The sequence below is a fragment of the Fundulus heteroclitus genome, chromosome 18, assembly GCF_011125445.2.
Source record: "Fundulus heteroclitus isolate FHET01 chromosome 18, MU-UCD_Fhet_4.1, whole genome shotgun sequence".
Taxonomy (NCBI): Eukaryota; Metazoa; Chordata; class Actinopteri; order Cyprinodontiformes; family Fundulidae; genus Fundulus; species Fundulus heteroclitus.
In genome coordinates, this window is record NC_046378.1 from 10,773,617 (window position 1) to 10,798,292 (window position 24,676).

The 24,676-nt window shown below is 40.5% G+C and overlaps 2 protein-coding genes across 2 annotated transcripts; one reads left to right on the top strand and one right to left on the bottom strand.

The window, feature by feature from the left end:
* The first annotated feature begins 1,033 nt into the window (after nucleotides 1-1,033).
* LOC105915883 (dapper 1) lies at nucleotides 1,034-21,290 on the top strand. Its single transcript, XM_012850135.3, has 4 exons — nucleotides 1,034-1,736; nucleotides 15,611-15,743; nucleotides 16,106-16,216; nucleotides 17,377-21,290. The coding sequence occupies exons 1-4, from the start codon at nucleotides 1,506-1,508 to the stop codon at nucleotides 18,876-18,878; spliced, it is 1,977 nt and encodes a 658-aa protein (XP_012705589.2). The 5' UTR covers nucleotides 1,034-1,505; the 3' UTR covers nucleotides 18,879-21,290.
* A 477-nt stretch (nucleotides 21,291-21,767) lies between these two features.
* On the bottom strand, nucleotides 21,768-23,618 carry LOC105915884 (C5a anaphylatoxin chemotactic receptor 1). Its single transcript, XM_012850138.3, has 2 exons — nucleotides 23,343-23,618; nucleotides 21,768-23,160 (listed from the first exon to the last, which is right to left on the bottom strand). Exon 2 carries the CDS (start codon nucleotides 23,146-23,148, stop codon nucleotides 22,072-22,074), a length of 1,077 nt encoding a protein of 358 aa, XP_012705592.2. The 5' UTR covers nucleotides 23,149-23,160; nucleotides 23,343-23,618; the 3' UTR covers nucleotides 21,768-22,071.
* Nucleotides 23,619-24,676: the final 1,058 nt, after the last annotated feature.

Below are 24,676 nucleotides of genomic sequence, written 5' to 3' on the forward strand. Positions count from 1 at the left end.
AAAAAAACTACAGAAAGATTTGGCTTAAAAAACTTTGCAATTAGAATCAATTATAAAACTGTGCTGTTCTCGTAGTAGCTCTCTGTTCCACACAAACGACTGTTTAAATATGTATATATATATATATATATATATATATATATATATATATATATATATATATATATATGCCATTCCTTCACATCGCAAACTGAACCATCTACAGACCCATCAGCGGTCAATAAAAGCAACAAGGAGGCAGACAGGCGAAAACAAACAGTTTTACTTAACAAAAAGAAATTCGAAAAAACCTACAAAAACTAAAGTCTGGGGTGAATAGAAAAATATTACTTCACAAGAGGAACACAAGCTGGCGGCAATAACAGAATGATCTGACCCAGAGCTGACTAAGACATATTTAAGCTGGAGAGCTGATAGCTGAGTAAGGCTGGGGTGGTTGATTGGAAACAGGCTGAAGCCGTGAAGGAAGGCAAGAAGTGAAGTTGAACTGGAAAAAATGGGAGAAAATGTATGATAGAACGCACACGGAGCAGAATACAGATACCAAAATAAAGAAAACTAAAGTGCCAAAGATCCTAACAGCTTCTGAGTCAAGCTGCGTCCAAATCATAGCATCTTTTTATGTGCTTGACTTTTCCTATTTAGGAGTGTAAATCAGGATTTGACGTGATTGGTTTGTGCAGATCTTCACCTGGCTATGAACAATGCATTCACTGTCTCATGTTCGCAGGGAGAAAATGAACTAACCATCCAGGCTGCACTTGAATATCCAGACATTTTTCGTTGAAATCTGAATGTGTTCCAATTTTCTGAAAAAAAATGTGGAGCAACGGGAGAGGGAATAGGCAAAAAAAAAATCCCATTTCACTCATAAATTAATCTGAATAATTGAAAAAATATGCACATAACACAAATCTGTCAAAACTGTTCCCCTTGAGGGTGCAACTTTGCGCATTTCTCAGATGTTTCTGCTGATTCTGTCTCTTATTTTACCTCCCTTGTGAGCACATGAAATATATTCAGATCCCAGTGTTTTAACCCTGGAAATAGAACCATCCCCCTTTGAAGTCCATTAGTCCTGGGATGGGTGAGGTCCACGCGTCACTGTAAGGAATCAAGGGGGATGGGACACTTTGGAGCTCAGCACCTCAGCCCAGCCTCCTGGATCCAATGACTGCTGAAACTGATTTCGCGAAAAGGAGTGGAGGGGGAGAGGGGAGTATGACTCCCCCAATTTCCCTCCTTGGCCGCTCCGCCGAGGGCGGGGCTCCGCGGATGCGTTTGACAGCTGCAAGCCAAAAGAATGTGCAGCGCTGAGAAGGTTGGAGGAACCATGCCGCCGCTCCAAGAGAACCGCGCTATCACGAGGAATGGGATGGAGTTTGACCCTCTGTAGCCCGCGTTTGCGCTCCTGAATCTGGGACATCAGAAAACAAACCTGACAGTAGATTTTTCCAGCTTGTTGCCGTGGATTTTTTTTGTCGGGGGAGGGGAGGAGGGTGGAGATGCAGCGTGCGCTCTCGTTTCCAGCAACCGTGGAGCGCAGCCGGACCAAGGAGCGCTTGGAGGCGAGTCTGGCCGGGCTGTGTGAGCTGGAGCTCCGCAGGCAGAGGCAGGAGTGTCTGGTGCTGGGAGCGCTCGCTCTTGGAGAGCCTCTAGCCCAGGATGGCTCCAGAGGAGAGCTGGAATGCTTCAGCAGCTGGGGCCAGGAAAACTTGACGCTGAGGCGCCAGCTGGTAAGAAGTTTCTACTGAGCGTCTTTTTTTTTACGGCGTGTTTGAATTCCCTTCGTCCCAGGCAGCACAACCTCGCCCCTCTTTAGTCAAGTCATTTGTAGTCTTTACACACTTTTAAATATCTAAAAGCCCGCAGAGGACTTCCATTGTCATCTGTTTGACCGTTGGATGGACTCTGCGTTTGGGCCGGCGCCTTTTGTGCCGAGGTGACCTCTAACTGCAAAAAAGTTACCCAACTTGATAAATAGGCTCTCTGTGTGAAAGGCTGCAATGCCTTTCTGTGCGTTGGGTTGAGATTTATGCCTGTGGGTAGCGAAATCAGGGGGAGGAGCAGCCGCCGCTTGTGGCACAGACCCTCTATTTAATGGCCCTTTGTTCCCTCGTTGAAGACTTTTGTAGGTCTCACCCCTTAACAAGCTCTTATTTGTGCTTTCTGCACATCATAAAATAACAAAATTCGCGTCTAAGCTCGCAAGCTGCTGAAAATGCATGCATAATTGCCTTCTAGAGTTTTCTCCCCTTTTTTTGACGCAGAGCTTTTGTAAAGTTGCGCCTATATGCTGCGCTGTTACGTGACAATGCCAGGATTATAAGAATAAAAAACTGGGTTAATGAAGACAAATAAAAGTTTCAGTACGTGCAAACAGCGTTTCCCACAGGAGATTTTACGCACCACCAAACAGCCTCTTCTCTATTTAATGGCTGTTCTCTATAGAAAGGAATTTTGGATGATCTTGTAGACTTTCCATTGGTGTATTTAATTCAATAAGAAACGTTGCCTGAAAATAAAAACACAACGGGGTAATAAGATATGGATCTTCACATAAAATAATTTTTTTTAACGGCAAAGAAAATCTGATTATTGTGCTTTGTGCGTATGAGTAAATGACGTCAGAAGAGGGAGAAGAATCAAGCGTATAGCTGGTATTTGTGAACACTATGGCAGGGAAGCAGCTTTTTACAGATTTCAACAAGCAGTCATAGTCAATAAATTGGAATAATATTAAAAAGTTCATTTATTTTAATAACTCAATTCACTAAGGGGAACATATCATAAAGATTAACAGACTGATAATGTATTAAAGCCTTTATTCTGTTAATTGTGATTTTGTTTCTACCTCCAGTTTATAAAAGCCCACCATTAAGGATTAAAATAATGCATCAGACCAATAAAAAAGTAAAAGTTTTCATGCAGAAATGTGTTTTGTTTTTAATACTGGCTTAAAGGTTGTTGTTTGTTCCAAAAGGTACTTTTAATCTGACAAACAAGCCTCAAAAAAAGCCTCAAAATGTATGGTCTAACTTATTGAATATGGCTGTATACACTGAAGCTTTCGAGTTGCACATTGACTCTAATAATACCTAAGCTAGGATGGTTGCTGCCATGGATGACAAACTGAAGTAAAAGAGGAAAATTCACAACTTTACCTGGGACAAATCTGTCCCAATTTTATTTCCCATCGGTTGGTGTCTGTGCATAAAATGAGCAAGGCAGTACTGCATATAGGACCCATCACTGAGAGGATTGGGCTCATTATAATGCTTGGCAAGAAACGTCTTTAATCTTTGAAAGCCATCCTAATGGAATGCATCGACCTTACCACAAGGCTTTTATTACAGCTTGGCTCTTAATGATCCCTAAAGATCGTTGATAAAGAGATCTGGTCATTCCAGTCTGCCATGGTCCTCCTCACAAGCCGCTTGCTTGTGTTTTTATTGTTGCTCTATTTTCCTAAAATCCATGCACCAGTGGCATGTATGCATAAAATTTGTTTTGGAGAGCATAGATTTTTATCGTGATTAAATAGCTATTTATGACTAAGCAGCCAAAAAAAGAAATAGAAAAACTGACCCTGACATGTTCTGCAGTTGTGAAACCAAATTATAAGTTGTATTTATATTTTAAAAAGCAACTACTATGTTCTTTTAGAAATTAAAGTAAAAAAATTATAAAAAATAACAACTAATGACTATGACATTTTGGTACAGAATCCAGAATGGGATAGATTGTATCAGAGATGAGAGAGAGGAGTTTGATGAAGGCACCAGGTATGCGTGGACTTTGTGTTAAAAACAATGGGATGCATATAATAAACAATTAGAAAATAAGCTTTGGTGTGACAAGAATAATTGAATAAGGTGTGAAGTTATTGCTTTATTGAGACTAACGCCATTACTTGATAACTCATCTCTATTTGCTCTCTTAACACTGGAAGTCAAGCATCTCTGGATTATTTATAAAGTACAGTTAAAAGACATGATTACCCAAAGTGCCTTCCAAAAATCTGACAAATAAGTCAAAAACAAAAAACTTGACATAATAAAACATTGAATAAAATAGAGCCATTAATGGGAGCAACTCAACTTACAATGAGCCTGAGGTTATTGGGAAAAGATGTGCTTTTAAAAGACTTAATAGCAGAAAGTGAAGATGGCAGTCTTATAATTAAAGCCAAGGTGATCCAAGATTTGGGAGCAACAACAGAAAAGCTCAATCTCCTTTAAATTTCTGCCTACTTCTTGGGACAACTGAAAGCAACTGGCTGGCTGATCTAAGGGCCCACAAAGGAAGATGAGGCTGGAGCAAATCAGAGAGGAATGGAGGAGCCACATATAGACATGTGCAAGCCAACAGCAAGATTTTAAAATTAATTCTGTGACGCACAGGGAGCCAATGGAACAAAGACAGAATCGTTGAGATACGCTGAAAGATAGGGGGGAAGACAGCGAGCTGCATTTTGAACTGGCTGAAAGGGATGCCTGGTTGGCCCCAGCATTGCAGGGGTCGAGATTAAAGCATGTACTGTTTTCTCTGGCTCATGCCTCGAGAAAACTGGCTCAGGTTTTGCTATTTGCCTTAACCTCTCTGAAACACAGAGCTGATCTCTATATCAAATTAAAACATCTGAGTCCATAATTAATCCCAGCTTTTGTTACATGCTGTTTGACGTATGTCTCCCGGCAACCAAAATTAGCAACTGGGTTGTGTGAGGTACAACTTAAAATAACCTCCTTTGTGCTTTCCTTGAAACTCAGAAAAGTCATATCTATCCAAGCCTTCAGCAGGTCATGGAGACAATATAAAAGGGGTTGATGGAGCATGGATTATTAGTTGTCAGAGGCAGGTAAATCTGGCAGTCATCTGCGTAGCAGTGGATAGAGTTGCCATTTTTTTAAAGAGCAGATCCCAAAGAGGTAGGAAGAAAAAAAAATACGGATCAGGAGTTCACAGACGGCTTCATAGAAATCCAAGTATTGCGGTTTGGAATGGCTGATCACAAGATGCAGCTCACAAAAAGTGTTTTGCTTTTGGCAGTCTTTATTTAGAGAGACTTTCAGCCCGGCAAGAAGAGCCGAAAGTAAAAGATGCTTTAGTGAGAGTTGGCAACCTTGTGTTCATAATTTATTATTATAGTCATTATTATGACTATTGTGACTCAGTGCTGTGAAAAGGTCTTTGCCATCTAACAGTTTTTTTTTTCTGTTTCAGCTGATTTGTCACACGATTCAACACATTTTAATCTGAAAGAAAACCTGAGCAAGTAGTTTCAAATTATCCTTTAATTTTTCTAAAATTATTAGAATTAAAAAAATAATTGATCCCTACAGCTAATTGTGCCACCTACAGTAACAACTTCAATTAAGTGTTTGTGATAACTGGTTATGAGTCTTTTACACAGCTATGGGGGAGTTTCATCCTACTCCTATTTGAAGATTTTTTTTAATTTAGCTAAATTGCAGGAGTTTTGAGCATGGACTGCCTCTTAAAGTCATACAACAACATGGCACTTTAATTTAGGTCCAGACCTTGACTCAGCCATTTCAAACCTTCATGTTTTGTTTTTAAGCTGTGCAAAGGTGGACTTGTGGGTATGCTTTGCATCTGGGTTATACTGATGCATAACCCAAGTGTACCTGGTCTCACGGTCACAAACTGATGAAAGGTAATTCTCCTTCAGAATTGTCAACTACAGAGCCGAATTCATTATTCCATCAATTACAACTAGTTCTCCACCTCCTGAAGCAGCAAAACTGTCCATCACACTGCAACCAACATGTCGCCTCCATCATACTATTATGGTCTTTTTTCTGAAATGCTGTTTTAGTTTAATGCCAGATGTAATGGGCCGCACATGTTCCAAAAAAAAAAATCCTCCTTTGTCTCATCAGTCCACAGAATATCTTCCCAAAATCATGGGAATCATCAAGACGTTTGTGTGGCAAATGTGAAATGGGCCTTTGAGTTGCTATTGGTCAGCAGTGATTGTGGTCTTGGAGCTATCCCATGGATGCCATATATGAGCAATCTCTCAATTGTTGGATCATAAAAACGTACCATAATGGAGGCAAATTTAGACCTGTAGTTCTTTAAATGTTCTGGGGTCTTGCGTGGCCTCCTGGATGTTAATGTGTTGTTTGAGTAGATTCTGCATGCTGTCATAGTTGTCAGAAAAACTTATTTCTTATGTGTTCTTACGTGATGTCTTTCTTTTTAGATCCTTTATCCTACTTCAGGTCATTGGACAGGTTCTATTTGAATAATCTCTTGATCTTGTTGGTCAGACAGTATTGTATGACAGTATATCGCCAATTTATAATCATCGCAATATCATGTATCACAAAATGCATGTTGCAAAGAATCGCCTGGAATGCAGTAAGAGTTAGCTAATTGTTTAGGCGCCGTGCATCCAGGCTCCCTTAATATGTTGGGTGATATTTGTTGTTCAATGCAACACAGAATGTTTGAGAAGTTAAAAAGGTGGTAAAGTTGAAAAGAAACTACAGCCAAGTTGTTTTGCTGTCAAATATCACAAGTCAGACTGAGGCAACACCTTATGTTTGAGGTGGAAATGATAAAGTTTCTGTTTTTTACTAGCTAAATAGACTACTCATTATCAGGGCTCCATGTTTGCAATGATCGTAAAGCAGAGACATTAATGCTTTAATTTGTTTCTGTATCTATCGCAAGCTATATCGTTATATATCGCATTTACCAATATTATTGCACATCGCAACTTTTCCTAATATCGTGCCATCCTGTCAGACAGTAATTAGGCCTGGATGAAAATGCATTAATCTCTCCAGAAAATGTGATTCTTGACAGTAAATTCATGAAACAACAAGGGGGGGGGGGGGCATTTGCTTTTTCACACGGAAGCAGTTTGGGGTAGCTATTTTATCTTGATAAATAAAATCCTGATTCAAAAACGTCTGTTCGCATTTGCCCTGAAAATCTGTGACTGATAATAAAATGTATTGGAGGATCTGTAACAATAAAGTTTTAAGAAAAAAAGATCGGAAAATATCTGTAAGGGATAGATACTTTTTCACAATACTTTATGAACCTGTCAAAAATGTTAAAGCTTCTGCGTCGGTGAAAGAATTTAAGGCTGTATGCAGCTTTAACGAGGTTAGCGATTGCGCTAATGCCAGAGTCTACATTGCTAACATGCTGAACATCTTAACCCTGTGGTGGACCATCTTAGCTGTGGTTGTCAGATAAAAGATTTAAATTCCATGTTTTCCAACAGATTGTAAAATTTATTACTATTTCAATAAGAGGTTATGCTCTAATCACAAACCAATTTTAATATGGAAAACAAACAAGTTGACTTTATAGTAAATATAGGAAGCAGTTGGTTTAGATTATTACTATCCGATTATGTAAATTGCATGTCAATGTAAAACAGATTACAATCTAAATGCATAAAGTAAATGCATTTTAAAAAGTACATTTTAGCTGTTAGACTTATATAATTTCTTCTGAAAGCGCTGATTCGGAAGTAGCCAAATGAATTAAATGCACATTATCAAACCACTTTAACAGGTTAAACAGTGTTAACAGTTTCATTTTGCCTCTTTTTTTTAGTAGCCTCTATTTTAAATCATTAGGTGTTACGTTTTTTTGTGCCTTTTGGCGTTTTCATTTTGTTTGGCTGCTTTTGTCTCTCAACCACCGCGCTGTCATAAAAACAAGACATTATTAAAGAGGGTCTCGTCTCCACAGCTCCTTCCTCCCTGCCTGTGTCTGCACCTCTGCTCAGCCGGTGGCCTAACAAAAGACGCGTATGGAGCAGAATACTAATCACGGCGATCTCAGTCCCATGACGCAGCCTCTGCGTCCGAATCTGAACTCTGTCCATCGCTCTGTCCAAAACAACATTAGCGCAAATTGAATTATGAGGGATGCGTCACCGGCATGCATTTCCAATGCGGCTCCAGTGTTCCTGCGCCCCACATCTGCGCGCAAACTAAAAAAAAGATAAAATAATAAAAAGCATATATATATATATATATATATATATATATATATATATATATATATATATATATATATATATATATATATATATATATATATAAACCCACCTCTTGATCAGTGTTAATGAACAGTTTATTGAACAGTCCTTGCGTGTTAGTAATCGGGTCGGAAATTCCTCGGAGGGAAGTTCTACGTGACTCGACATTAATTGAAGTCTCAGATTGAGACTTCACAAATATCAGGTCACCATCTGTGGCCGAGACCCCCCCCCCCCCCCCCCACCTCCCCCAATCTCATCTTCTATGTTCAGGTTAAAGCTAGTAAAGTGTGACACAGAAACATTTGACCCTGCGCGTGATCGTTGGTGTGTGCGTGTTTCTGATGTGACTCCGGGCCCCCAGACAGAGTGAGGGGCTTTATTTTTCCTGGATACAGTGTGTGTGTGTGTGTGTGTGTGTGTGTGTGTGTGTGTGTGTGTGTGTGTGTGTGTGCGTGTGTGTGTGCGTGTGTGTGTGTGTGTGTGTGTGTGTGTGTGCGTGCGGTGATGAAGGTGCTGACAGCTGCGGGACACCAGACAGCAGCTGAGAAAGCAGGGAGCTCTGACCTGCCTCTGAGCAACCCTACTGAGAGACTTTGGCGAGGGTGGAAGGGATTATATGAATTTTGCATGAATGTGTGACACACATGCGTCAATTAGTGGATGAGCGCTTGATGTGCGAGGCCAAATACTATATCCTATAAATTAACTCCGTGGATCCAAGACCTAAATCATCACATAGCCTGCTTTAAATCACGGATACAGACATGCGTGGTCGCCCATTGTAACATATAATCAAACCAGACTCCTCTGTCTTATTGGCCTACTTTAACATCATTCATAACGTTGAGCCGTGGCTGCTATGGCTGCATGAATGCTAGGTGGGCTTTTTACCAGTGTCCCTTCCCTCAGACACGCCCCTTGTGATGCTCCATCCCCCTTCTGTAGATGTGGCTTTTGTTAAATGACAGCTTGATTATTTCATCTGTTCTATGTTAACATGGCATCCATTCAAGTTCTCGCAGATATCTACAATGGCTTTGCAGATATGTATGTAATCCCAATGTTGGCCGTCATTACTCACGTCGCTGGCTTTTTAAGCCGAATGAACTTTTTACCTGTAGTTCTAACATGAAAGCTATGCATGACGACTGTTTGACATTTAAAATCTTTACTTGCTTGTTTGTCGACGTTATTCACATTTATTTTACGTTAAATCATGTTAGTGGCACGTCAAGTGTTGTTTTATCCCGGATATTCAAAATGACAGACGTAACCATCGTGATTGTAACTCTATATCTACATTTAGATATCTTGATAGTGAAAGTTTTATTCATGTCAGAACAATGTTCCAGATTGGGAGAATGCCGTTGGTGACATACGGCGCTGAACCCCCAAAGCAAATGTCTGGAAAGAAGTGAATGACTGATTTCTGCTTCAGGGATCCTTTTTTTTTTTATTGCTAGTACTGTATGATAAATACGCTTGCCACACGGCGCAGGATTGTGCGATCCGCTGTCAGGTTGTGTGTGTTCTGGTGTTAGGACAGCAGCACATCAGTCAACGCCATGGTGACAGATCAGCCGCACGGTTCGCTCTCTGGTTTCTGTCGCTTCGCTCTAGTGCTCAAACAGTCTGGTATGTTCTTTAGCTTGGCCGCTTAGACTCTGCAGAAAATATTCAAATCATGCATCCAAGTGGACTCTTGAGTAGGTTGAACACCTCTCGCTCACATAAGCCGAGCCCTCTGCGCGTCTGTTTAGGGATTCTGTTGAACTCAAGCTGCTTTCTACAAACCACCGTAGGACAGAGTCAAGAGTGTACTCACAGACTCTGCTTATACAAACACTGCATGCGTTCAGAATAGCCGCTCTGTCAAACTGGAATGAAAGAATCTTAAAGAAACATTTACAGTGTTGAGATAAGGGATTTAAAATATGACCATGGGCTTATGAAAATAAGAGATCAAAAGTTGAGTCAAGCAGTGAAACTGGGGGGGGGGGGGGGGGGAGGGTGTGTGTGTGTGTGTGTGTGTGTGTGTGTGTGTGTGTGTGTGTGTGTGTGTGTGTGTGTGTGTGTGTGTGTGTGTGTGTATCCGGCCTCCCACAGACCTCTCTGTGTGGATCCAGTCACAACATAGCTTTAATTACATTGGGTCGGGCATGTTGGCTGCATGCCTCGCCTCCCCTCTTCTCTGTATTCTGGAAATGTTCTTAACGCGGAACATGTTGTCGCCGCATTTGGCAAAGAATACACCAAAACACCGCAGTTTTGCGGGAACAGCGTCAAAGCTGTGCAAGGATCAATATCGGGAATTCGTTCTACACCACAAACGAGCAGCAATAAACATTTAGCTGAAAACCCTCACAGGGTGGAAGGACACAGATGGAGGAAGACAGAGCTTTAAGGGCTTTTCACTACCTTAGGAACTGTTTATTAAGGTAAATTTTACAGTAGAAACCTTTTAACTAAGAAAGTTCAAACCCATATATAAAAAAGCAACAGTCTTACAAAACCAGGTTGTAGCTGTGCTCCCCTCATATTCAACAAATTAGCATTCAAATCTCCTCAAACCTCTCCGCGTCTCCTCTTATTCTAAAGGCCAGTCTGCTCCACTCTCCCTTTTTTTACTCTACTGAGAGTAAAAGGAGGTAAAAGCACATCATTTTGGTCAGAGGTAATCTGTGATGTGTTACGCATTATAGTGATTATGTGGCATAAGCGGTTCCCCACACAAAACAGCGACCCACAGAAATGTAATTTTAAGATTTCTGAGCATGTTTTGTGTCGCCGGCGTGTTTTAGATGTGGGAAAACATGGTCATTATCAAAATATTTCTGGTGAAATGTAAAAACGACCCTACCTGTTAGATCAGACTAACTTTTTGAAACAGCCTCATCCAGGTTTTGTTCTGACCTGCAACAAACTGACGGATTTCATCTTGCCTTTATGTTGCTGAAGATAAAACATCCAACTCTTTGCTTTGTAAAAAAAAAAAATGGTTTCTATTTCTTTACAAACAAAACTAGCTAAAGGAGGTTGTTCAGATATATTTCCTCATATTTTTCTTACAGTTCTGTTAACTGAGAGCATCCCAGATGTTTTGTTCGCCAGGTCTGGCTCTAAAAGAGTCTGGCTTCAGCGCGCCCACTGTCTCCCACATCCCCCACCGCTGTGGGACACAGGATGCAGTAAAACAGCAGCGCTACAGTGCACGCATTGTCAGCATGCCAGTGTGAGATCTGTCAGGTCAGTGAGTCTGGAGAGACAAACCGCGTTTCACTACGAACCAAATAGTCCACGTCTCCACTAAGATTAGTTTGTAAGTGCAGGGTTTTGGTTTTGTATCAAGTATAATCCCACAGAGTCTGTTTACGTGTGCGTACCTAAAGGAGGTGGTGAACGACCGATCGCATGAAACCCAATCATTGATTAGTGGATTTCCTATAGCGTCCCCCTCCTCCAGGCCGCTGCTCTTCCCAACTGCCCTACCAGCAGCTAAAACAAAGCTCCCCACTAAAAAAAAAAAAAAAAAATGTACTGCTGCATCAACGCTGACGCTTTGTGTACAGTAAGACAATAAGCAGCCTGGTCGAAACAAAGAAGGGACAGTGTTTGGGGTGAAGAGGTCATGTTGGACGAATCGCTTGGGTTATTTGCCCTACAAGAGCAGTTATTTGCATTATGGCCACATATGGGACAAAACAGGGTAAATAGGCTTTAGAGTGCTGAGGTGAAGGTTTTATATATATATTTATTCTACTGTGTATGGGTTTGTAGCTTGTAATAATGTGTGTTATCTCCATCTATTTATGCTGCATGGAGTTACATGTGTACAGTATTTTTTTTATGGCTTTATCTTCTGTTTTTATGCTGGGTTTTCTCGTAAAACACAGTGTGACAATTTAGCTGTGAAAGGTGCTATATAAAATTGTATAAAATGCTCTCTTGCTTACATCATTCCAGTAAATGTAATTTCTGCGTTAGCTGCGTGACATACATCAATCAAACTCTGAGCATGGGCAAGCATGTTTCCACAAGAACTGCGTTATATTTTGGAGTCATACAGTGATTGTGTGAAACATACTGACAGTGAATGGAAGCAGCTAAAAGTCTCACTTTCTTACACACAACGAATCTGTCCACACGTTGTTTTCTCACCATAACCCGCCATTTTGTTCCGCTTTCCATTAAAGCAACAAATAGCATTAAGCAGTAAATTGTGGAATAGGCAACAGTATTCAACATTTAAACTGACACATGCTCTTTTATTTTTATTTATTTATTTATTTTATTATTATTACTTTTTTTTTTCAGTATCTCTTAAAACAGATTTTTTTTAAAGAACGGTTTTTATACATGTTTATTTATTATTATCATCATTATTATTATTTTCTCTTCTTTCAATTTTTTATTGTGAATATAATGTAACATGCTCCTTTATGTATCTATTTATTGTCTTATAATGGAATTTTTATAGTAGTGTTATGTGTGAATGCAGTGTGACACATAGTTTGGACTATGTAGCAGCCAGAGTCTGTAACCCAAATCAAATTTCCCTTTGGGACAATAAAGTTAATCTAATCCGTAAAAAGTACTGAACTATTCTAAAACATGCACATGGGAAACCATAAGACCTTAAACTGCAACAATGCCAGTTTACAGGTGTTTGGCGGCTCAATGAAGGCATCTGTTTTTTTTAAGCAGTCTACGCATTTTTGCTTAGAAGGCAAAGGGATCTGAAAAAACCAGTGTCTGCATGCATTTCCAGAAAAATATGTCAAATCCAACAAGAGACAACCAGTCTGCTCTAAAATAGTGAACAGTCCTCTCAAAAAAAAGGAAGAAAAAAAAACAAGTCTGTCTCTGTGATTAATGAGCTTTTAGGTGATTTCTCATCAACTGCGATGCAGACTGTGTACATTCCTCACGGCAGTGTTTAATTTGGCGCTGGGAAACAAAGACAGTGACCAAAGAAGAGCAGAAGAGCGCTGGCAGCAGCAGGCGCTTCATTACAGAAGGTCCACAGCGTAAAAAAATAGTGTCACCTTGTCACGAGGACATGCTCAATCTTCTTGAATTGAAGACTTGACTGTCAGCGGCATTGAAGAACCTTTGTTTTACGTGCGTGCATGTATGTGTGAGGTTTAAGCTTTATGTTGGGGGTACCCAGGTTTGTTTTAGGGTTTTCCACGTGGTTGGGGTACCGTTGTAAGTTAATGCTTCGTCCTCAGAAGTCACAGATACGCAACAGTGTGCGTGTTAACAAATCCAGACAAGCTTGCATGCGAGTGTCTACAGATGTTAGCGTGTGTGTCAGATGAAGTCACCGTCTGACACTGCCAGCCCCGCAAAAACTGACAGTCTGACCAGTGCGAGGCGTGCTTTTGAACAATTGCAATGTTAAGGACAAACACGGGAAAAAGGAAAACGTCGAGGAAAGACCTCACCAGAATATAACTAAATTATGCTTAAAAAGACCAGAAGGTGTTTGAAAGGGAGAACAAGCACGGCTTATCCTGTCCTACCTCTAAATTCAGCCATATTTTCTTGATGAATAATATACTGTAATAAACAGCTGCTTGTTACTTCTAAGTAGAAACAGCTTTAACTTTTCACTTAAGCACTTTAACCTGCATATTTAGCGCTTTAGATAGCACGCAGCATAAGGAAGTATATTTGCACATTTCCGAAATAATTGTACACAGCTGATTTTATAAGTTTTCGTTTATTATTGTCTTTCATTTTTCCTGGTTTTAGATCCAGTGGCACTGCAGCACTTTAATAGAGTGGTTGGGTCCTGGCGAAGAGGGGTGACAGAAATTAGATTTCCAACATAGTCAATATTTGTGCAATATTTCAATTTAGTCCTTGGTGTTTGTGTTTTATTGCATCTTAAAGTGTTTTAGTGAATGATGTTTGGTGTTTGTACATTCCTTTTCCTTTTGTCCAGGAAATGTATAGCAGAGCCAAGTTTAGCAAGTTTTTAGTGGTTTATGGGGTTTCTATTTATCTTTGGTGTTTGGTTTAGGATTTTATGTGTATAGCTTGGGTTTTTGTACGGTTTATGGTTGTGGTTATGATTTATGGAGGGTTTTAGATAGTTTTATGTATTTAACATGTACAACCCTGGGTGAGTTTTAGTGGTTTTAGCCAATTTGTGAGACAATATTCAAGACGCCTGTTTCTATCACTTGCGCTTTTTTGGCACGTGCACTTTATGTAAATAAGCATTATAGAAATAACAATTAGAAATTATGGACCACGCCATTTCCTACCACCTCACACACTCCAACCGCTAAAGCTAAGCTAACATTACACATACATATCGATGTCCACATGCATATGAACATACGATTGTATTCATTTATACCTACAGATACCCACAATACTGAATACATATTAGGCCTGATCTGTCATTTAGAGATTGTAGCATTTATCAGTTCTTATCGTCTTCAATAATGAACAGTATTTGTGTTTGTGGGGTTTTGCTTGTAGTGGTGTGATGTTCCAGTCACACAATATGTTACCAAAAAAAAATAATGCAATTGTTTTTTAATAATTTTTTTACTCACTTTTATTGTTACAACAAATCTAACAAAATATTCTGATAGACCTTTAAGTTCTTATTGCAAAACCCTAATTCTATGAAGAACAAATGCTTGTTTTTAAATGAATTTTGCATCATAAATTTGCCCCTGTCATTGATCACATTTATTTAAACATTATTATTTAATATATATATATATATATATATATATATATATATATATATATATATATATATATATATATATATATATATATAGAGAGAGAGAGAGAGAGAGAGAGAGAGAGAGTGTGTGTGTGTGTGTGTGTGTGCGTGTGTGTGTGTGCGTGTGTGTGTGTGTGTGTGTGTGTGTGTGTGTGTGTGTGTGTGTGTGTGTGTGTGTGTGTGTGCGTCAGCCACAACATCCCCCTCCCCATCAGACAACCTTGAATTATTCATGTTTTAACTGACTGCTTTGGACTCCATGCTATCAGATATGGCCGTAGCAGGTGGATGCGCTTCAATAATGCACAGCAGTGACCATATTTGTACCTTGGTAACAAGTTTGCAAAGAAACAAATAGTCTACATATGGTGTCTGCTTTTATTTGTTTTGACATTTGGCGTTGATGCATTGTAGCCATTTTCTTTTTTTGTCTCGAGATGAAAAGAAGCTACTCTCCCAAATCATTTCAGTAAGAGCTTGTGTTTACCGCTTAATGCAACTTCAAAAAAAAAAAAAAAGATAATTTTCTTTCATGTTTTAAATCTATCAAATAATTGGACACACAACTCATGTTTGCAGAAACACACAAGGAGAGATAAATGTCAAAGAAAACAAGAGTTGTCGCTGAGGAAGTGAGCAGCAAAAAGAAACAGCTGTGGCTCTTCCAGGAATACAAGCCTTTCAACTTCAAGACTTGGTTTGATATAAAAAGGACCATGTGTTGCTCCTCAGTGCTTACAGGCGGATCACATGTAAACAGTGCAGAAAACAGAGAGAGAGAGAGAGAGCGGTTGAACAGTCTGCATGGGTTTGTGTTGCAGAGCGCTCTCCACAGTTCTCCGTGGGGCCTTATGCAGGCGCTGGAGCAGCAGGTGGGAGATCTGAAGATTGACGTTGACGACGGCTGCTGTGAGGGAGCTCAACGAGACGCCGGTGACAGTCGGCCGAGTTCTGGTAAACTCACGCTGTTTAAAAGCTTTTCTGTCCCCTAAATCTGTCAGCCATTTAATTAAAAAGGTTTCTGAATTCAATGCTCTTTGTCAAATGCTCTGCAGCTAAGTATGGTTTTGTGTAAAGTTATCGCTTTATCCAATAAAAACAATTTTCTTCCTACTGTTCATACTGCACCGATGATGAGTTAACTTGGTTATTAACATTCTGGGAGTTTATGGATGGGTTTTGAGGATTATTTGCTAAATGTGATTGGAAACTATGAATTCAGCAGGAAGTTTTAAGGTGGCAAGAGAGTCATTTTCCAGAGGGAAACACGGAGGTATGATAAATATGATGTGTCCTTTCTCTTGGTCCCGTCCTAGGATTCTACGATTCAAGTGAGGGTCAATCACCAAAAGGAAAATCTTCCTCAGCTGAGCCCACTGAGCCTGCCTCCTCCTGGATTTACACCAATGACAGGCCTAAGTCTCTAGGTAAGAAAACTCTTGAGATGGTTAACCTGAGGAAAATCTGACACACAGATCCGGCTCTTTTTGAAATGGTTAGCTATGAATTTTTGATGCTGGGTTCCGTTAAAACTTCATGAGCGTTAGATAATACTCCTGGTGCCTTCGTTTAGAATAAATCCAGACTGCGGAGGTTGCAGTTGCAGTGGCTGAAGCTAACAGCAAGTCCAAAAGGGGCCAAGCACAAAGTGGACTTCTGCGTAGTCCACCATGATGTCCAGAACGTCATGGCAGTCTATGCAAACTCCTATTTTCTGTGCCTTTACGACGTAACTTTGGTCGGATTATTTACACAGAAGCTGATGTTATCTTACACAGCAAATTGAGGTAGGAGGTGGTTTGCTAACATAAATATTTTATTTTTTTATGTGAAACAAGTGCATACATTGATGGACATATTGATTTTGTGATAGAACATAATAGCAATTTAAGTAAAGACTTTTTTATTTTTTTGGAGCAGGTTTGTGGTTCAGGGTTGTGGTCCTGTTAGAATATGCAGTGTAGTTTTTCAGGCGCACAACATATTTTGCATTTAAACCAAAAGGTTCAACACCTTCTTCCGCATGTTTACGTGTCCCCCACATGTCTTGCTGAGGTTTTAAAATGGAGTTAACAACAATTTTCTTCTGGCCTCTCTTCCATGAAGGACAGATATGTTAAGTGCACAGCTAATCCTTTTTCATATCAAACGATTCTCCTACCAGAGCTGTGGATCTCTGCAGTACAGCTATATTATATTGAGACTGTAGTCATTTATAAAGGCAGGTAGCTGCAGAGGATTTTATTTACGGGTACTAGAGTAATGGGGACCGAAGACAATTGCATGCCACGCCTTCCAGATTTCAAATTTGGAGTAAAAGGTTAGCAAACCGCGTGGTGGGAAATGTTGTGGTAAATCAACTATACCACAAACAGCCACTGTTGTCATGCCATGGACACAGAGGCTGATAGTTACAATGCAGCAAATAACATCTCTTTAAATTCGGGAAAGAGGTTCAGCTTCATGCACAACACACACAGCTGTAGACCTTTGTGGCCTCTTATTGTTACAGATTGTTGGCAGAGTTGGCGCTTGTTCTAGTCATGACTCGGTTTTAACTCACTGCGTTGTTTCTCTTTACATTAAGGAGACAGCTTCATGCTGCATGGGGAGCTTGATGCGCCAGCGATTCGGCCCAACCTCCCTCGCTCTTTCTCTGCGCCTCACCCGCCTCTGGAGGGCATTGTAGAGGAGGGGTCAGTCGAGGACTCTTGGCGGTGGGACCCCAGCATTGCCAGCCATATCTGGCAGCAGCAGCCTGCAGAGGATCAGATCCCAGAGGAGGACTACCAACAGGCTTTCAGAGTGGAGGGCTACATCCTGAGTCTCATCCAGCGTTACGCTCTCCTACCCCGGCCCTGTCAGCCTCGCACCACCCTGACCCCTGACCCCACGTACTGCGGCGCCTCTGGACACAGCTCCCAACACAGGAGAACTCCCTCTCTGACCACAGAGCAACGCCTTCCTGACCCCCATCCTCAGCCCCATTCTGACCTATCGGCAAACCTTAAGAGACAGGAATGGGGTTGTGACCTGCCAGAGGGGGAGGCCCGCAGGGCTGAGGCCCCATCTTTTGAGGACGGTTGTTATTTGCCTCTCTCCTACCCCCAGTCCAGACCAAACCCCTTGACAGGGAGGCTACCATCACCTCTGCCCTCCTTGGAGCCAAACTGTGGCGTTGGGAATCTTGACCTTTGCTGTGAACCCCCATCCCCCCAACATTACCTACATCCGCAACCCTCTGTTTATCAAGTACACAATCTAGTAAGCGCTCAGTACATCCCAGGACAAGCCTGCCATGCTCCTGTACGGTCCCCCAGACACTACAAACCTGAACAGTCGAAGGCCAACCGAGCCGCCGCCTCTCCTGATCAGCCCAACTCAAAGTCCCGAGCTCCTAAAAAAAGTCACAACGACCGACAGAAATCCAAGAAGGCAAGCAACAAAACCAACCGATCCCAGTCTGAAAACAGCCTCCCAGGACAGAAGGCGGCTCCTGACAGGAGGTACGGCACCACAGAAAGGCGCCCGGGACGGACCAATCCTGGCCCGAACCAAAGCCAGGTCACCGCACCCCAGGTGGCCAACAAGGGCCACAGTGGAAGTCGGCGCTGGTGCTCCAACCTGGAGCTTAGCCAGGACGAGGGTGAGATCCAGAATGCAGCGCAGGCGAATAAACGAGTGTCCCGAAAAGCTCGTCACGCTCACTCCTGCGCCCAGTCCCATTCCCACCAGCAGCACGCCCAGCGCTGGCAGCAGGACTCTCAGGCCCAGGCCCCCCTCTGTCAGAGCGAGGAGGGCTACGCCGGGGCCGCCCCTGCAGAGTCCGAGTCCAGCATGAGCGAGGTGTACTCGCCGCCCTCCAGCTCGCTTTCCAGCGACTCAGACGAGAGCGGGGGACTCGTGTGGCCCCAGCAGCTGCCACCTCGCCTTGCTTCTACCTCGTCCTCGTCGTCCGCGTCACCGCAAGCTACTGCCAGTGCCACGACTCAGCCCAAAGCCTTCGTCAAGATCAAAGCCTCCCACGCTCTCAAAAAGAAGATTCTCAGATTCCGCACAGGGTCTCTTAAAGTCATGACCACTGTTTGAGTCAAAACCTGTTTCAAACCCGTACAACCTTTACCACGAAGGCATCAAACAATTCCAGGCAGCTTCATTGCTTCCCCTTTAGGTCACAAATCTACACTAAATAATGAACAATCTTATTGAAATAAACCTACCTCTACTCCATCCTTGATGAGACGCATCCATTCATGAAAATGATCAAAAATGTAGCCCAACCTCCTCATTCTGTCAGGCTGAAATTATCCTTCCCTCGACAACCATCAGATACCAAACTGATGGGCACCATTCATTCATTCAGTGTAACATGAATCAACGATCCATGTTACACTGTGCTTACAGAGCCATAAAACTGATGGAAAAAAGTGACTGAGCTGTTTTTTTTTTCAGCGTTTTAGGTTAATTAATTAAAGCTGGGTTGTTGATTTTTTGTTTTGTTATATTTTTTTATTTAAGGGGGGGTTCAAGAATTTGCTACCGTCTGCAGCGAAAACACATGGAATCCCAACTCTCACTCGACGTTCTGTTGCTTGTTTTGCTTTGCAGCATGAAAAATTTAGACACAAAACAAATGAACATCACCCTAACATTCTGGCATTTAAATTTGGATATCATTAATTACATTTTATGCAAAGCAAGCAGATGGAAAAAAAAAATCTTGCAATCATGAATCAAAACATTATATGGACTTGAGTTATGCGACGCTTTCACTTCACTTAAGAAAAACTTTATGTTTCATCAATTATGTTACAATGTCTTTGTATGATAGTATCACATCGGCTTTACTCCCTTGAGGCTTTTTCAGGTACCATTTTTCATATTTTCAATTGAATTACCTTATGAACTGTTTACCAGTGGTGTCATTAAGTTGTTTTGCCTTTCCTTCCCTTTGTCCTGTTAATGCAGCCACAGCCTTATGTCAGTACTGACTGTGGAAATGTGCATGTTTTCTTCCACCTGCGATCTTTAGGGATGATTCATTCTGTTTGGTGCCATTCATTGGAATCAGAAATAATTCATCCTCTCCTTGGGCAAAACACATTTGGTTCATGTAATCATTCACACTCCATGACTGCTTCTTTTTAGCTCACTGAAACCATGTTTTCTTCTGCTTACATGATGATGGTTCTAGTTTTGCTTTTCATTATAAAAATCAAATTTCTTTCACCTGAACTCTTACAGTTTTCTCCTGCATGTGCTTTTCTGTGATTGTGCATTTTTCTCTTTTCAATACATTTGGACTTAAGTTTTCTGCGCTTCTCCTTTCATGTCCTCCTTGGTCTAACTTCATCTTTCCCATTCATAGCCTCCTCATTCTGCTTGGACTTTCTCCAGATTTGTACAAGCTACATCTTTTGCCACATTCTGTTGATTTACTTTCGTAATGGAGTTTTATGACCCTTTCTCTCGTTTAGTCAGCTGACAGGTATCTTATTTGGGGTAGTGTTATCTTCAGTCCACCAGATCCAACAGTTCCTTAAGGTATGCAAGTGCTGTCTTTTAACTTCTTACCAAATTGTTTAAATAAACTTGCAGTCTTCGGCTGTTAGATGAAATATTTTATGTCATATCTGTGATTTCGTTTGACAGTGTAAACTAACTGAATAAACATATTGATTCCATTTTGTTTGCCCTGACTTGTATAACTTTGTTTTTCATCCTTCCTGTAAATGTTTTTGTTAAAAAATACATCAGTCCTCACAGCATCATGGAGGGGAGGCTTGAGATGATTAGATGCCTATTTATCTCAAGCAGTGATTAGGCAACAGTCAGGGTACACCTTGGATAGAGCACCGATCCATCACATCTTACTTTGTTGTTTTAGCAGTTTATTGGGACCCGGAAGTAAATACTTTTACTTTTCTCTATTTTCCCATAAATCCACATAATATCAAATTACACAGCTCCTTTTGGGAGACTCATTAGGATCCTTTACTGTTGTAATAGGCATTTAAATCGCCAAACATTAGTCATCCAGAAACTGCTACAACCAGCAACAATTTCTGACATTTGTTCAAAGATGCATCAGCATTTTCTAGCTGTTGGTCCAGCTTTATTTTTAACCACCACTTCACCCATGTGGATTAACTCTGACACTTACTGATATGTACTGTCTACTACCGCTTTTCTACACCGATAAGCCCCTATGAACGGGCATCTGTGAATCACAGGGTCCGGTAGAGGCCATGTTACCAAACCAGTATGCGTATATGCATGTGTTTTAAAGTATTTTTAACTGCACAATATCAGTAACAAAAAAAAAAAGGCACAGAAAAACACACACTTGTACATATGTTTGCTTTTGTATATATCATCAGGTGGCCTTGTTTACAATGAATGTAGTGTGTAAATTGTCATTTTGTCACAGTTTGGTACCGCTTTTGTACACAGTTTGTTGGTTTTGTTTACTTTTTTGATGCAATAAATAATTGACAAATTTCCTTTGGTTTGTGTCATTACCAAAACATTTAATGAAGCCATGATCAAAATTCCTGTTTAATAACTGTTAGAAAAATGATACTTCTAGGGAAGAAAAACATTTTAACTTGGAAAATTTTAAAATGGAAATACATTATATATATATATATATATATATATATATATATATATATAAACGAAACACACCAAGGGAACACATTTTTTGTAAGTTAGATGTCTTCCCTTAAGTGATATTTTAAGAAATATAGGTTTTTATTATAGTCAACATTTCTAAAGTGAGTTTTTTTTGTTTTGTTTTTTTTTTACGTATTGAAAGAATCTTAACACAAGCGATTTACAATTTTGAGCTTATAGAATGTCTCCCTCTTGTGGTGAGTTTTAGTGTCCGTGGCAGAAATTACAAAATGTCCATTCTATCATCACTAAGGAGAAGTATATGTCATGAGGAAAGAATCTCTATGAATGCTAAAAACAACGTATTCTGACAGCAGTTTAATAGGTGACAACAAACCAAAGTAGAAACATTTAACCTTGGATTTTAGATGCATGAGGAGGAACCACTGAAATATCACAGATTGTGTAACACATCCTCATTTGCAACAATGAGTCACGCAACCCAACAGCTGTCTTTGCAAAAGTTCATCTACCCATAAAAAAATGTGGGTAAATCTCAGGTTTGATTCCAAACTGAGTTAAAGTTCGGGTCCAAAGAAGTTGCAGTCTCCTTATATACCTCCCCAAAGGAATAAAAGACTGGCCGTTGATTGTAAAAACAAGTCGATCAGATTTTGGTCGTCTCCCTTCCGTTCGAGGTGCTCTTGGTGTCGACATTGTTAACAGTCCCCTTTGAGTTTGGGTCCTCGGTGGCGAAGTGGAGGACGTGGCGCAGCGAACGGTGCATGCTGTCTTTGAAGCTTCGTCCGATGCACACATAGATCAGAGGGTTGAGGCAGCTGTTGAAATATGCCAGGCAGAGGGCCAGCACCTGAGCCAGGTAGATTCTTGGACTGTGGGAAGAGGTCCGGGCGGTGGCCAAGTCGATAAAGTCCAAGATGTGCAAGGGGAGCCAACACAAGAAAAAGCTCAGCACCACGGCAATGATGACCCTCACGGTTCGTTTGGATTTGACCCGACCACGTGACAATCCCTTGTTGGTGGTGATGTACACCACCAGGTGACACAGGACGATGATGAAGAAGGGGAGGACGAAGGCCATCGTAAAGCGAAAGGATGCAATGGGCCAGACACTTTTTCGAGTGTATGCCAGCACGCATTCTTTCTTATGCTCCCCTACATCAATCTGCCGGGCATAGACAAACTGTGGGATGCTGCCCACCAGAGCTAGGCACCACACAGCCACGCATGCCCATGCGGCTTGCCTGGGTCGCCTGTTGTTCTGGCACCAGATGGGTCTTTTGACGAGCATCAGACGATCCACGCTGATCAGAACCAGCTGCAGAACGCTACAGTACATCACCAGATAGAAGAGCCCTTTGACTAGAGTGCAGGCCAGCGGGCCAAAGTGCCAGTGGTCGTCGTGCACCAGCGGCACCATGAGCAGAGGCAGGGAGAGGCAGCACAGAAGATCCGCCAGCGCCAGGTTGAGGAACCAGATAGAGGTGACAGAGCGGGTCATGCAGAAGCCAGTCACCCACAAAACCAGAGCATTACCAGGTACTCCGAGCAGGACCACAAGGGCGTAGAGAACCAGAGCCACTATCTGGATTGGCAAAATGTCAGGGCGCAGGTCCACAGGAAATACAATATCTGTGGAGTTGTCCCCAAAGAGTTCTGACAACGAATCAAGGTAATCAGTGAAGTTTGAAGCATCAGAATGGTTGAAACCTTGGTAATCCATGGTCAATTAAGCCTGTAAGCAGAGATGATAACATTTCAGAGAATTTAGTTAATGCCTGGTTTTAGTTTAGAGAGACAATATACATTTAAAACATGTAAAGTAAATGTTACTTAAAGCTAAAACACTCTACCTTCACATAAAAGAAGGTAGAATAAACAAAATCTAACCAAGATTTAATAAACATGCCTACTTACTGTTGACTGGTCCGTTGAAGTTTCACTCTTGCCTCAACAGGAAGTTCTAGAGCTGCTGCTCTGTGTTTAAGAGTACCTTTTACAACTCCAACCCCTTTTAACACACACACACACACACATTCGTAGGCGTACGCATCCATCAGCACAATTACACAAGAGTCACTGCACAATTCTCATCAATGACACTTCAACAGAGTGATTGTGTAGAGAATTCTTGCCTAAACAGCTTGAACAACTGTGGTCATTTCTGCTCAATCTCATGTTTCCCTGTTTATGACAACATGGCAAAGGTTGTTTATGGAAGGTTAAAGGGGACAATATTAAATAAATAAATATATCATGAATTAAATAAATGTAAATATGCCATGAAAAAATTAAGTGTACCATGAAATAATGAAATGTAAAATGGAATAAATAAATACCAATAAATGTTCCATTAAATCATTAAATGTATCATTAAATGCATCATGAAGTAAATGTGCCATGAAATAAAGAAATGTAAACTAAAATAAAGAAATGTAAAATTAATTGAATAAATGCACCATTAAATGTTCCATTGAAAATAAAATAAAATTTACAATTTCTCTGTTTAATACATGATTAAACACTTAAATGTACCATTAAATTATGAAATGTAAAATAAAATATTTTAATGTGCCATTAAATAATTAAATATGCCTTTTAAATTATGACCCTTTCCAGCAAAAATATGGACCTCGCTCTGAGTCAATATTCAAAGAAGAAGAAGTTATCTTGTCTTACTCAGTGTGAAGCAGCCAATCAGACGTCGGGGTCTCCCTAATCCCGCCCACTATGTTTGATGGGTGAAGGTGACAGTTTAAACAATTTCATGATGAGTCTGCTGTGCGACACCGTGAAATAAATAGTGAAATAATCAAATCTATAATCATATGAATTTATTTCACAAAAATTACATTTAAATATTTTATTTCATACTTTAAAAGGCATATTTAATGCCACATTTATATATTTAATTTTACATTTCATAATTGAATGGTACGTTTAATTATTTAATGATACATTAAATAAAGAAATGGTACATTTAATTATTCAATTGAACATTCAATGGTACATTTCATTATTTCATTTTACATTCATTTATTTCATTTTACTTTTAATGATATATTTAGTGATTTAATGGGACATTTATTGGTGAATCTATTTATTTAATTCTACATTTCCTTATCTCATTTTGCATGTTATTATTTCATGGTACATTTATTTATTTCATGGGATATTTACATTTATGTATTTCAAGGTATATTTATATTTAATATTGCCCCCTCTAACCCTCCATAGCCTCAACCTTTTTC